Source organism: Quercus robur, chromosome 2, assembly GCF_932294415.1.
Source record: "Quercus robur chromosome 2, dhQueRobu3.1, whole genome shotgun sequence".
Classification (NCBI taxonomy): domain Eukaryota; kingdom Viridiplantae; phylum Streptophyta; class Magnoliopsida; order Fagales; family Fagaceae; genus Quercus; species Quercus robur.
In genome coordinates this window covers 35,524,049-35,537,455 of record NC_065535.1, presented here as the reverse complement: position 1 = coordinate 35,537,455, position 13,407 = coordinate 35,524,049, and the positions used below count along the sequence as shown (strand labels likewise).

Genomic DNA, 13,407 nt, shown 5'->3' with positions numbered 1-13,407 from the left:
GTACAGAGATATCATAGATGATAGCTTGTTCTAAAATAATAAGGAAACTCTTCAATCCAAGCAGAAAAATCAAACAGATCTAAAGCATGTTTAGCTAAAAAATGAGCAGGCCTATTGCCTTATTGTCAAACATGAGAGAAACCAACATTTCGAAATTCATGACATTTAGTTAGAGATCCATAAATCACATAAGCAATAGAAGATGAAGCACGTGACACTTCTTTTAAAGCTTGGACTATTACGGCAGAATCCCCTTCCAATATAAATTCTCTAGTGCCCACTTCCTTTGCAAAAAAGATGCCAGCTTCAAATGCCATTTGTGACTACCACACCAATACCAACAACTTTCTGAGATGAGAAGACTGCACCATCAACATTAATCTTATAAAGAGGGTATTTAGGTGGAGACCACTTTGCTTCCAGGTAGTGAGATGCTTTTTGTGCGGAAATTTTCGGTGAAAAACAGGACACATTCCAGTACTCATCCAAATAATTTTTGCACCAACTAAGTAAACTCATACCAGCCTTTCTTTGTTTTCCATGACACACATCATTCCTATTTTTCCATAATGCCCAAAGAATTGTCACTGCTAGCCCTGAATCCTCCATTCCCCATTGAGCATCCATTAGAATGTGCCATAAAAATTCAAAAAAACTTCTAAAGTGAGTTGTTGACAGCAGAGGGAAGAGGGAAGAAAAACTCAAAGTTTCCTTAGCTTTAGTACACTCCCAGAAGAGATGAAACAAAGATTTTGAAGCTCCCCCACATTCTTCACATGTACTGTCACCCAAAACATTCCTACAAACTAGATTTGATTTTGTCGGCAAAATATCATAGGCTGCTCCCCATGCAAAGTGTCTAATCTTGTGTGGAATTTGGAGTGACCATAATCTTTTCCAAAACTAACGCAAGTTGGTCCCATTTGAACAAGAACCTATCTCTCTATTAGCCTCTAACTCTACAACCACCTTGTAAGCACTCTTGACTGAGAAAAAGCCATTTGAATTTTCTGCCCAAATCTACTTGTCCTTAAGTAATCTAATACTTAAAGGAATTGCAACAATTTCCTCGGTCTTAAAAGGAAGAAAAGCTTGATTCAATAGTTCCAAATCCCAGCATTTCTTCTCATCATCAATAAACTCACAAACCTTATAGTCCAGTGGAAATAGACCCCTAGGAGAGATAATTTTATGTGAATATGAATTAGGAATCCAATTATCTTGCCAAACCCGAATTTTCCTACCATTTCTCACACGCCAGCAGAGCCCTTTCTTTACAATCCCTTGAGCAGCCACAATAATTCTCCACATATACGAATGTTTCTTTCCCAAAGAAGCATGCACAAAATCACAATTAGGGAAACACTTAGCCTTAAAGACTTGATAAAAAAGGAAATTATGTCTAGTTTGGAGTTTCCACCCCTGCTTAGCTAAAAGTGCCAAGTTCAAAGGTTTCAACTATTTAAATCCCATCCCTCCACATGCTTTTGGTACACACATTTTATCTCAACTCAACCAAGCCATTTTTTTTCATCCTTTTTTGTTCCCACCAAAAATTCCTTATCATACTAGTCAATTCATCACACAGGGAATTAGGAAGTCCAAAACAACTTATGGAGTATGGTATTATATTGATAATAATGGATATAGGTTAACAAATTGTTTTTTTTGTTTTTTTTTTTTTTTTGGGCTAAGACAAAAGTTCTAATTTAAACTAAAAGGAAGCCAAATCCATCTTCCATGCACCCAAAATCGAAATTGCAAGGTTTTACTGACTTGTTATGATATAAGGGATTGGGTCGGGTGTTTTTCTCGAACCTAAGTCATTCAAATCGGGAACTGGTAATACTTGAAACCAACCCCTTGAATAAACTTTCCCGAGAAAAATCCCACTACCATCAAATTCCTTTATCACATAGTGTCCAACCAAAGCCATCGATTTCGTCTCTATGGGTTGCTTTTTCATGTTAGGTCTAATCACTAGAGGCTCCATTTTACTAATCTAGAATTCATGAATTTGGTCTGACACTAAAATCTAGGGCTTGTTTGTTACTGTTGTTTAAACAACAGTTTTCAGTGTTTAAACAACATTACACGTATTTTCACATACTTTTTCACCCACACGTATTTCTAAAAAATATAAACAATGTTATTATCGAATCCAATCACAAGTAATAAGCCAATAACTAACTCGACCCAAACTTGGTAAACACCAAAAACACTCGCATCTTGTCATGCATCATTTGCTCAATTTTACATATTGCCATAATATCAACATGTATATCATATTTTGTTTTATTCACTCTTGTTGCTTCTCTCTCTATCTCTTATCATTGTGTCACTGTTGTTAATGCTGGTGTTGGTAGGGTGGGTTGTTGTCATCATCTGTTCTTGCACTCTTCCTCCTCCCTTCTCTTCCTCATTTTTTTAGGCTCCCACTTCTTAGATTTGGGTTGTTGTGGTTGTCGCAACTTTCATTGTGGTTGGGGTAGGTCGTCAATACTAGTGTTGCTGGGTTTGGTTTTGGATTTTGATCGCAATGATTTTGGTGGTTACTGTAGCTAGGGTGGATCATTTGGTGTAGGTTCTTGTTGGCTTGGAGGATCTAGTTTTGGGTTTTGGTAGTTGCGGTAGGTTTGGTTGGCCATGAGTTGGCGAGGTTTTGGGTTCAATTACTGTTGTTGGTGTGGATAGAAAATAGATTATTTTAACAGGATTAGTAATAATGAGATGCAGGATGTATTGTTAAAGTGGTTATATAAAATAGATAAAGTAACTTTTAGTGATGTAAACTGTGTCAGGGATGTTTTGTGACAAAGGCCAAGATTGCAGAAATGAGCCCAAAACTCCCCTTTGGTTCGTTAAATTCGTCTGTTATTTGGAGAGCCAAGCCCAAAATTCACAATGCGAGGTACACAAAGGCTAATTGTGCTTTATGGAAAGAGAAACCAACACAAAAATGAAAACACAAGAAAGTGCAGAAACTATATGTTCATAAGTCAGAAATTTCAATCCGTAGTCACCGAGTAGTCACCAAGAGGAAGAAATTGAGGGAGGTCCCAAACAAGAAATGGAGAGTTCCCCTGTATTAGTATTTTCACCTCTAGGCCTTCAAATCGTCCATACACTGAGTAGTTGACTGGGCTTTTGTGTCAAAATTTTGGGTTTTTTTGTAGGGAAAATGTTGTTGTTCTCTTGTGGACTAGTGATGCATATTTATATCAAGTTTTAGGGGATGCTTGTGACCAGTTTTTTTTAGTTGGGAGGAAGGTCTTGGACCTTTTAGATGCTATTTCTATAACTTGGTGTATTATGTTTTATGCTTAGGGAAAGGTTTGGTTGCTTTTTGCATGATTTTGGAAACAAAATTGTTTTCTCTACATAGCTGCTGTCTCTGGTCTTTGTAGGCCTTGGAAAACTACATTTGGGTGGCCAAGTGGGCTAGGCTGTTCAGCCTTTTTCTTAGAGTCAGCTGTGCCTTGGTGTGGAAAATGGAGCTGAGCTTAAAATTTGGGGCACAATCATTCGGTGGAAATTTCTAACACTGGACCTCCTTTATGGGCCTTAAATGCCCCCAGCATCCCTAGCCCACTTTGTGGCACATACGGGCTAGGCCCATGTAAAGAGTCCAATGGGAACTAACCCACCCACCAAACCATTCCTACTTAATTCCCTAATCGTTTGCATGGGCTTAGGCCATACAAAAAAGCAAAATACACTAATAAGATACATTAGTCGGATCCGCTAAGCAATTGAGCTTAGCCGTTTTGTTGAACCATAAAAATTGTCGTGAAAAAGACCATTAACATTAGCCCCCCTCGCATGAGTGGTGCTTGCGGCATGCGTGTGAGCTTCACAGAATTTTCGCAAGCTTCGAATACTTGATGAATCATAGCATGGTCCATTAAATCTTCGTACGTTGCACAGACTAGTACATTGCTTGTGCATTTTATTTTTCTTTCTAAAATCCCTCTTTCTCATCTCATGTTGTTGCTGCCATCATTGTTATTGTCCTATACACATAAAATATTTGTCTCACTCTCCCTTCCCTTCCCTTTTCTTCCTTTTTTTTTTTTTGGTCCACGCCTTTTTCCTTTGTTTCCTTGGTCTACATTTTTTTTTTCTTTACTTCAAGTAACAGGCATGTCAAAGTTAGGTTCCTTTATGACTTTTGTCTTATATACATTTATGTAATATTTGTCTAGCCATTTCTTCTCTTCTTCTTTTTTTGGTCCACACCTTTTCCTTGGGTAAAAGACATGTCAAGGTCAGGCCCACATAAAAGGGTGGCCTTCCACACCACTTGTTTGCACCCACCAACATTAAGCTTACCTTAGAAAGAGGGACACGAATTTCTCAGTTTTTTCCGCCGAATGGGTCTCCATTTTTCCTATGTTGGGCACTCTGTCACTCCATTTTGCTATCACCGTGACTGACCAATAAGGCAAGAAGAAAGTCAAGAAAGAAAGAGTACAAGGGTGAGAGTGAAGAGATCAGCTCTTCCCATGGTTTGATTTTTATCTTCCTAGTCTTGCCTTATCCTCCTACCATATGATTAGAGCCAAATGGGTTCAAAACGATCACTCTCCAAGGGTGGCAGCAAGAGTTCGAAGCGGTCACAAGCCAAGGATAGTGGTGGTTCTTCGCCGTCGTCTGGTGGGTCGGTGGTTGACGACTCGCTGTTGAGATTGCTTTACGATCCATGAGTCACGACAACTTCGCCCTTTCCCTTTTCGTTGCTGCTTGATCCCGCGACTCCGAATGAGGAAAAAATGGAGATTGGGTCTAACATTGTGGATTTTGATGAGTTTAACCTTCCACCATTGGATAGCATGACAGAGCTCTAACTTCGTTGCCAAGAGGTACTTCCCGTTCCTATTATGTTTAGTATGGAATGTGGCCACTCTGTTGATTGGGACCATTGGGTTGATAGTGAGTTGCAAGATGTTGAGTTTGTGACTTTATTGAAGTGGTCTTGAATCTATGGTAGTGTATTGGTGTCCCGCGGTCTGAACATGAAAAAAGACATTGTTGGGTTGCGACGTTTGGTTCACAGGTGGAACTCTGCAACCCACACATTCTTTTTTGCTTGGGGAGAGGGTACTGTAACTTTAGAGGATGTAGAGAAAATTTTATTGTTGCCGCTAGTGGGTTACAAGCGGCCATGGCCAATTGTGTCAGTTGAAGGGAGTGAGGGTATCATTGAACAATTGTACACGAGTCATAGTGGCCGTGATGTTCGACCATGTAATAAGCACTCTCGATTTGCTGCATGAGTTTGGTATTTTGAAAACTTTGAGGGAACCCTTGTTCGCCGTACTGCTTTCATGGTTTATTGGTTGAGTCGTTATGTGTTAACTGAGTCCCCCTTTGATCATATAAAAGCATATTCGTTTCCTCTTGCTATATTGCTAGCTCGTGGCGAATCTCTCGTTGTGGATGCCATGTGCTTAAGTAACTTGTATAATTATTTGGATGCTCTTCACATTTCCGAATTGGAGGGATCACCATATTATGTCGTGGTGAATTGTTTGAACTTGGCATTATTGCAAGTTTGGGCGTGGGAATGTGCTCTTCCTCTCGTAACACGCGCTCGTTCCATCACAGCTGTTCGCAAGTGCTATCCACCAAGTTCTAAGAACAACCAGCTTGATTTTTTACATAAATTCTGCTAATCTCCTCCCATACTTCTTAAGTGGATAGGAGTTAAGTCTCCCTCACTATCTTAGGTCGAGTTGATAGATAGGTAGGCTGACTCTATCTGGTGTCCATATGTTAGCATTGTCGATGGTTTTTCGTTAGTGTTGTTGGATGAAGAAGTTGAATTTGATGTGAGTGCATATAGTTCTTTGTTAGCTCGTACTCCGCTTTGGTTATTTCCTTGTGGTCCCTCAGGTTCTTGGGCACGGTACAACCCACACAAAGTTAGGCGTCAGTTTGGGTATGATCAGGGTGTGCCGAGTGAGAACCCAGTGATCCTTGGCCATGAGCATTTTATGACTCCATTCGTTTTGCAAACCGGGCGTTCTTGTTTGAATAAGGCACCTCTGCTGGCATTGCTTCCTGAAAATATGAGAGTTAGGGTTCTTACCCAGAGGGCCTGTCGATATTGGAATGAGATAGCTGTTAGGTTCAATGATTACACAGCGGCTGGCAGGGATGAATGCACTTTTCCTCCTGCTCCTTTGGCACCAATTAATAAGTCGCGCCACATGAAATTCAATCGTGGATTAGTTGCATATTTTATGAAAGAGAAAATAGGTTTTGTGGCTTGGCATGATGAGGTAATGGCTTGGGTGGCATACGCAGGCGAAGTTTTTGAACCTTGGAAAAAATATGAATCCATGGCTAAAGCTCGCGTCTCTGCTCCTTTGGCGCATGGTGAGGCCTTGAATGCCAAGCCCCCAGCCAAAAGGGAAAGATCAGAAACTTCCGTTGACACCTTTACCTTTCCTTCTCCCTTACCTTAAAAAGTCCACTCCCTTACCTTTCCTTCTCCCTTAAATTGTGTTGTCACAGTGCATCCTTTGCCTGGACCTGAGGTTTCTAACAACCAGGTACGTCCACTTCCTTCTCTTTTCCTCATTGTTTCATTTATTGGTATATTTTATTTATTATTATTTTTTGTTTTGGTTATTTTATCATTCATATATACATACATATATATATATATATATATATGTATGTATGTATGTATGTATGTATGTATATATATATTTATCTATCACTCCACTAGACTAACATTGCTCCCCCTTCTTCTTCTTTTTTAGGTTCCTTCTTCTCCTGTGGTTTCTAAAGGAAAAGTGGACATCCTAGAATCATTTGAAGATGACTTGTCGGACGATTGTGAGAATGTTGTAGTACCTATTGCTGCTGCCTCTTCCTTTATCACCATAGAACAAAGGTCTTCAATGGGTGCCGGCAATGAGATTACAAGTGAAAGCTACAATGGGACAAGTGAAAGTTCAACTGGAACCGCAGTGAGCCTCACAGTGAAACTTCCTTTCTTGCCCCTTCCTTTCTTTAAAAAAAAAAAAAATAATAATAATAACTTTATGCCTCTGCTCATACTATGTGACTTTTGGTGCGTAGGGGACTTTGGATGTGAGCAAGGTAGTTGATGTTGTCGGGGAGGCAACCAACATGAAGCTTGTGATTGTAAAAGCCTCAGTGAGTATTTTAATGCTTCTGGGGGTGCGCACGCTCCTATACATGTGTGCGTATACACACATACACACACACACACATATACGTCTTCCACTTTTTTTTTCTTTTCTTTTCTTATTTATTTATTTATTATTTTAGTTCATACATACATTTCTACTGGTCTTTATGCCACTTACCTACAGGTTTAGGTTACCCTTGGTATGGGCGTTGAGGCACCCGTCGATGCCACCATTGTTCCAAATTCTTAGATTGAACCCATGTCCACATGTCTTGATTCTCTAACTCTCATTTCTAATGGGGAGCACATCGAAGCTTTCTTGGGCAGGTTTGAACAAGATAGAAATAATAAGCACGAGGCTTCCCATTTCTACAACTTAGTAGGCCCAAGCACATGTATCCATTGGTTCTCAGTCCCTTCAGAGTGTGTTCCATTGTTGGAACATCTACGAACTAGGCACAATGATTTCATCGGGCTATTGACAATCAGTTCAGTTGTCGGGAATCCTTTATTGAGGATCTTGGCTGCGGTGCTTATGGATATGCAAGAAACTCAGGTGAATGCCTTAATTGAAAAGCGGTTGTTTGAGTGGAGGGATGCTGTGAGAGACTTACATAAGGCTGGTTTGGAAGTTTCCTTTGTTCTCCGTCATCTTCGAGATGTTGCTACATCGTGGTTTCGTAGAGATGTGAAGATTCGATTGGCATCTATTATGCGTCAGATTTTTGAATTGGAACCAGAGCTCGCGATACTGAAGTCAAAGATGGTCTAGTTGCAAAGAAATCCTCTAGATGCTGTTATCTTGGATAACACTACCATTCACGGCCTACTTTGAATTTCCACTGTCTCCTTATCACATGCCTTTTTTTTTTCCCCGGTTCTTGTGTATGGAGACACCCCACATCCTTTTTTTTTTGTTTTAGGTTGTGTAAATGTACTAAACAACCCTTTTGGCTCTGTATTTGGTATTTCGCTTAGATTAACCTGTCATGGTTAATGCGACCCCCATTTTGTATCTAAACATATTATGTACAAAATATATTATCAAACGCGTTTAGCTTCGAAAAAGGTTGTTCATGCTTTGTGGGTGTGTATGCATCTATTTTGTAATACTCAAATTAAAGTAGTTTCATACCTTCCTTTGAGATCATGTATGTTTGTAGGCTATGTATTGCTACTTAGAAGCAAGTCGCAATTAGTCAGGCAGTCAACTTACCCTTATTCCATCCTCCAAGGAAGTGTCAATGAGCATGGTGCTTGACTATTGTGGCCCTTAAAGGGTGATTTGGGCCTTCTCATACCTCCCCTATATAGAATGTAAGGCCATCATGCTGGCATTTTTTGGATTGTATTTATGTGCGTTGCAAATCATGCTAGCTTGTCGTTTTCTAGGGGGATGGTTTTGTTTTTCCTATGTTTGTAGTTAAATAGTACACCTACCATCCTTACCTATGGTGGGTTATGACACCATTTGTATCCTCACACTTAGTAGCTCTGTTGGAGCAACAATCAGCCATCGCTTAATAAATGTATCATTTGTTAATTTATAGTATTTGACGCTAGCTTTTGATTCATAAGCCCACTCGCTGTTTTGCAAGGTTTTAGGTATAAACGTGCGTCATTGCCCTTCCCCCTTTTTTTTTGTTGGTCCCCTTACTATTTTGTAAGGTGTACATTTGAGCGGATGTCAGGCTCCCTCTTGCAAATAAGGATTTAGCCATGGCATTACTTCATTGACTTCCTTACCACTTTGTAAGGCTTGTCGTTGAAGGGGTACCCACCTGGCCTCCTTTACCTTCTTTAGAGCATAGTAGTCTCGCATGTAGAGACGTGCGCTTACATGTGTGTGTGTATATATATATATCAGAAAAAGGGAAAAAGCAAAACGAGAATGTGATGATGACATTTTTTTTAAAGAAAGTGGGCATTCTCATTGATTCGTTATACTCATACATCATGTCTCCAACAAGAAAGTGTAAGGTAATAAACTAAAATGCAAATCACATGGCGGATGACGCCCAAATTCAAGAGTGAGATGGTGTTTTTCACCTTAGAGAAAAAAAAGAAAAAAAAAGAAAAAACACAAGTGACGCACGATACCTATGTTTCCCAAAATAGACCAGAACTTCTTGACTTCACTAAGCGTGATAAAGCTTGAGCCACTTGCCATTGATGAGGTCCATTATGGCAGACTTGTCCATGCTACAAAGGCGATAATACCCACTTCCATCAGCTTCCTTCACAACATATGGGCCTTCCCAATTAGGCGCAAACTTGGAAGGGGTTGCTACGTTTCTTTTTACATAATTTGCTACTCTAAGAATGAGTTGGCCTTCCACGAAGATCCGTTCGCGCACATTTTGCTCATACATGTTGCTCATTTGCTGTTGGTATCGCCGTACCCTTTCATGTGCGATGTCGCACGTTTCATCCATTGTTTTTAAGTCCACCATTCGTGCCTCAGCACACATTCACATCTGTTTCAAGCTCTTAGCCCTGCAATATGCGAGCTATTGGCACCATCAACTCCACCAGTGAGATGGTTTCGGTGCCATATACCAAAGATAATGGTGAAAAGTCAGTGGCCATTTTGGTAAAGCTTTTATAGGCCCAAAGTGTGTCGAGAAGATGTGTATTCCAACCTCCAACATAGTTAAACACCATCTTACTAAGAATTCCCAATAAGACCCTATTGGTTGCCTCCGCTTGTCCATTCCCTTGAGGGTAGTAAGGGGTTGACCTTTGATGCTTGATTTTGTAATACTCGGTGATTGCTCGAACATCTTTGTTTATGAACGAAGTACCATTGTCGCTCACAATCTTGTACGGAATCCCAAAATGGTAGAGGATGTGCTCTTTGATGAAATTGGTCATAGCTGGCCCTGTCGCTCTCTTGAGCAGAATAGCTTCCATCTATTTCGTAAAATATTCGGTGGCGACAAGGATTAAAATGTAGCCATTCAATGGCGGATGGATGGGGCCGATAAGATCAAGCCCATAGGTATGGAAAGGCCATAGTGTGCTCATGTTTTGCAAGCTCATGGGATGGGTATGGATGAGGCTCATATGCGTTTGACAGGTGTGGCAGCATTTAACAAACTCAGTGGTGTCCCTCTTCATCGAAGGCCAATAATACCCCGCAAATAAGAGTCGTTCGTGAAGTTTCTTTCCCCCTTGATGCTCTCCACACTCTCCACCGTGAACTTCTCTCATTACAGCTTGCGATTCTGCGAGGCCCAAACATCTCAGCGGCTCACCATTGTATTCTTTATGAAAAAAAATCCCCTTTTCAGCAGAATAGCGTTTGGCTAGCTTCTTGAGGTAATAAGCCTCCTTCCTTTCAGTAGGTAGGACGTCTTCCAAGATGAATTCCAAAAACGGTGTTCTCCAATCAGTCGTTTGGAGGATAGCATATGATTCTGCCCTATCGAACACATGTTGGCATATTGGGCAACGGATTTGCACTTCGCTTGCTTGGGTCTTAATATCAGGCCAACAATAACTCAAGCATTGGAGGCATCGATAGAGGGGGATTTCGTTCTTGGCACAACAGGTCCTCTCATGAACTTCACTTAACCTCTTCGTTACTTCTTCTAAATTTACACACCTTGCTAACACTCCTCTAAGTAGCCTCCAATAAAGCTCGCTAGCAACAAGCGTATAGTCTTAGAGCTATTTGACATCAATTTCTATTCCCCATTCCAATAAGGCATCTCTCAAAGGTGCTCGCCAATCTTCAGCTCATGTGGTCCTATTTTTAAACTCCTCTTGCAAGAGTAGTGTAATGAGGATGCTTCTTTTATGGATGGTAACTTTGGTGCTTTCCCCTTTGAACATGATTTTGGACCTAAGTGTCGCTAAGGCATCAGTATGGCGGTTGTCTGATCTTTGCGTGTGTTCTAGGGTCAACTCGTCAAAGTGATCCTCCAGCCTCTGAGCCATTGCTAGATATGGGGCCAGCGAGGGCTCTTTGTGAGAGAAGTCACCCCTCGCTTGACTTACCACAAGATTCGAGTCTCCCCGCACCTTGAGCCTCTTGATTCCCATTTCTCGTGCTATTGCTAGGCCATTAAGATCTGCTTCGTACTTCGCCGCATTATTAGAGCAAAGAAAGTCTAACTTGAAAGACATGGATAGGGCTTCGTTTTCCCCATTAGCTAGGACAATACCAGCTCCTCCGCCAGTGGAAATGAAAGATCCATCAAATGTCATCTCCCACAAACATTTATTCTCCTTTAGGCATGCCACCTCTGCGATTTCTCCAGGCACTTCATCTGTGATTTGTGAGATGTCTTCTCCGGGGAATTGGGCTAGAAGCTCCGCTATTGCCTGACCCTTAACTACCCTGGCATGACGAACACCATATCATATTCGGAGAGTTGGGGTAACCACTGTGCTAGCCTACCTAAGAGAACAGGCCTTTGCAAGAGTGTCCTTATCGGATTGGACTTCGTCATTAAGTGCACCGTGTAGGCTAAGAGATAATGTCGTAGTTTTTGTGCCGCATATATCAAAGATAGACAAGTGCGTTCAACTCTTGGGTAATGAGTTTTTGCGTCTCTAAGGGCTCTACTCACGTAGTATACGGGCTGCTCAGTACCATCTTCACCTATTTGTGCGATTAAAGCTCCAACAACCTTGTCATTTGAGACAAGATAAAGTCGCAGTGGCACGCTTGGCATTGGTTACCTAACAGTAGGTAGGCTGGTCATCATCTCTTGCAATTTGCGAAAAGCTAATTGGTGTTCATTGCTCCATTGAAACTTCACGCCTTTCTTCAATAATAGGGTGAATGGGGCGATCGTTGCTGCTAACCTTGGTATGAATCTTCGAATGTAAGAGAGCTTTCCTATGAAGGACTTCAATTCTTTGACTGATGTTAGGGGTTTCATCGTGACTATGGCTTTCACTTTCAATGGGTCCACATCGATTCCCTTTTGATGAACAAGGAATCCTAGAAATTTTCCAGCTGTCACCCCAAATGCGCACTTCAAAGGATCTGTGCACAATTTGTAATGATGACATCTCTCAAAGACTTTCCTGAGGGTTCTCGCATGACTTTCTCTAGTTTTAGACTTTACGACTATATTGTCGACATAATCCTCAAGTTCCTGATGCATCGTGTCGTGGAAGATAGCTGTCATAGCTCTTTGATACATGGAACCTGCATTCTTAAGCCCAAATGGCATCATGGTTTAGTAGAAATTTCTGATAGGAGTGTAGAATGTGGTCTTTACTACATCTCTTGGTGCCATTTTGATTTGATTGTAGCCACTAAAACCATCCACAAAGGAGAACATCTCATGACCCGTAGCTAAGTTAATAAGTAGGTCCATATTAGGGAGAGGAGACTCGTCCTTTGGAAAGACCTTGTTCAGGTCTTGAAAGTCGACACAACATCTTATTTTTCCGTTCTTTTTCTTCACGGGAACTATGTTTGAGAACCATTGTGGGTGTTCAATAGGCTTGATAAACCCTGCTGCTAACAACTTCTTAACCTCTTGAACAATTTGAGCTTCGACGTTGGGATGGAAAATCCTCCTTGGCTGCACCACTGGTTTGGCTCTCGGTTCAATATTAAGAGTATGAGCCACCATTTCAAGATCTAGACCTGGAATTTCTTCGTACTGCCATGCGAACACATCACGATACTCTTTAAGCAAAGACACTAATTCCTTTTTCTCAAGTGGTGTGAGTAAGGGATTGATGGAGATAGGCAGCTCCATATTATGATCATTGCCTAAATTGACTATTTCAAGTTCCTCATTGATTGGTGATAGCTTAGGCGGGGTAAACACTTCTTGCGATATCACTTCTCTTTTAGTTGGATCAAATGTTTCTCCTAATAGGCAGTAGGAGATAGGACAACCCCCCTTTGTCAGTTTGAGGCCCTCTTGCTTGGCTCATTCAGGCCCTGTGCGCCTTCACAAGCGATAACTAGTGCGCCCATCAGGCAGCTGAATCTTCTCGCATCTTGGAGCATCATAGGTCATCTCCTTTCGCTCTTTGCATTTCTTCCTCCTTTCAAGGAGATCTCGTAAGTCCACTTCAGACCCCTCTTTTAATGTCTTCCCAACTAGGCAAAGGGGTGCCCAAGGGCTTCACAATTGTGTCTTCTCCACTTATGGTCAATTGATCATAAAATGCTGCTTCTAGATAATGAGCCTCTGATTGGTTGAAAGGAGTAGGATTGGTTGGGATACGAATCGGTTTTCCGTTTAAGCATCCCTTTAAGTATTGAT

The 13,407-nt window shown here is 41.1% G+C and overlaps 2 protein-coding genes across 2 annotated transcripts; one reads left to right on the top strand and one right to left on the bottom strand.

Moving 5' to 3' along the window:
- The first annotated feature begins 7,424 nt into the window (after nucleotides 1-7,424).
- On the top strand, nucleotides 7,425-7,937 carry LOC126698327 (uncharacterized). Its single transcript, XM_050395477.1, has one exon. It carries the CDS (start codon nucleotides 7,425-7,427, stop codon nucleotides 7,935-7,937), a length of 513 nt encoding a protein of 170 aa, XP_050251434.1.
- Nucleotides 7,938-10,906: 2,969 nt separating this feature from the next.
- Nucleotides 10,907-12,357, bottom strand: LOC126698319 (uncharacterized). The gene is made up of 2 exons (XM_050395468.1): nucleotides 11,981-12,357; nucleotides 10,907-11,510 (listed from the first exon to the last, which is right to left on the bottom strand). Exons 1-2 carry the CDS (start codon nucleotides 12,355-12,357, stop codon nucleotides 10,907-10,909), a joined length of 981 nt encoding a protein of 326 aa, XP_050251425.1.
- Between the last annotated feature and the right edge of the window lie 1,050 nt (nucleotides 12,358-13,407).

Coding starts and splice junctions, on each gene's coding strand:
- LOC126698327 (XM_050395477.1), top strand. CDS start 7,425: ATGTCCACATGTCTTGATTCTCTAACTCTCATTTCTAATGGGGAGCAC.
- LOC126698319 (XM_050395468.1), bottom strand. CDS start 12,357: ATGATGCCATTTGGGCTTAAGAATGCAGGTTCCATGTATCAAAGAGCT. Junction 11,511..11,980: donor ATTCGAAGATTCATACCAAG/GTTAGCAGCAAC, acceptor TCGTCATGCCAG/GGTAGTTAAGGGTCAGGCAA.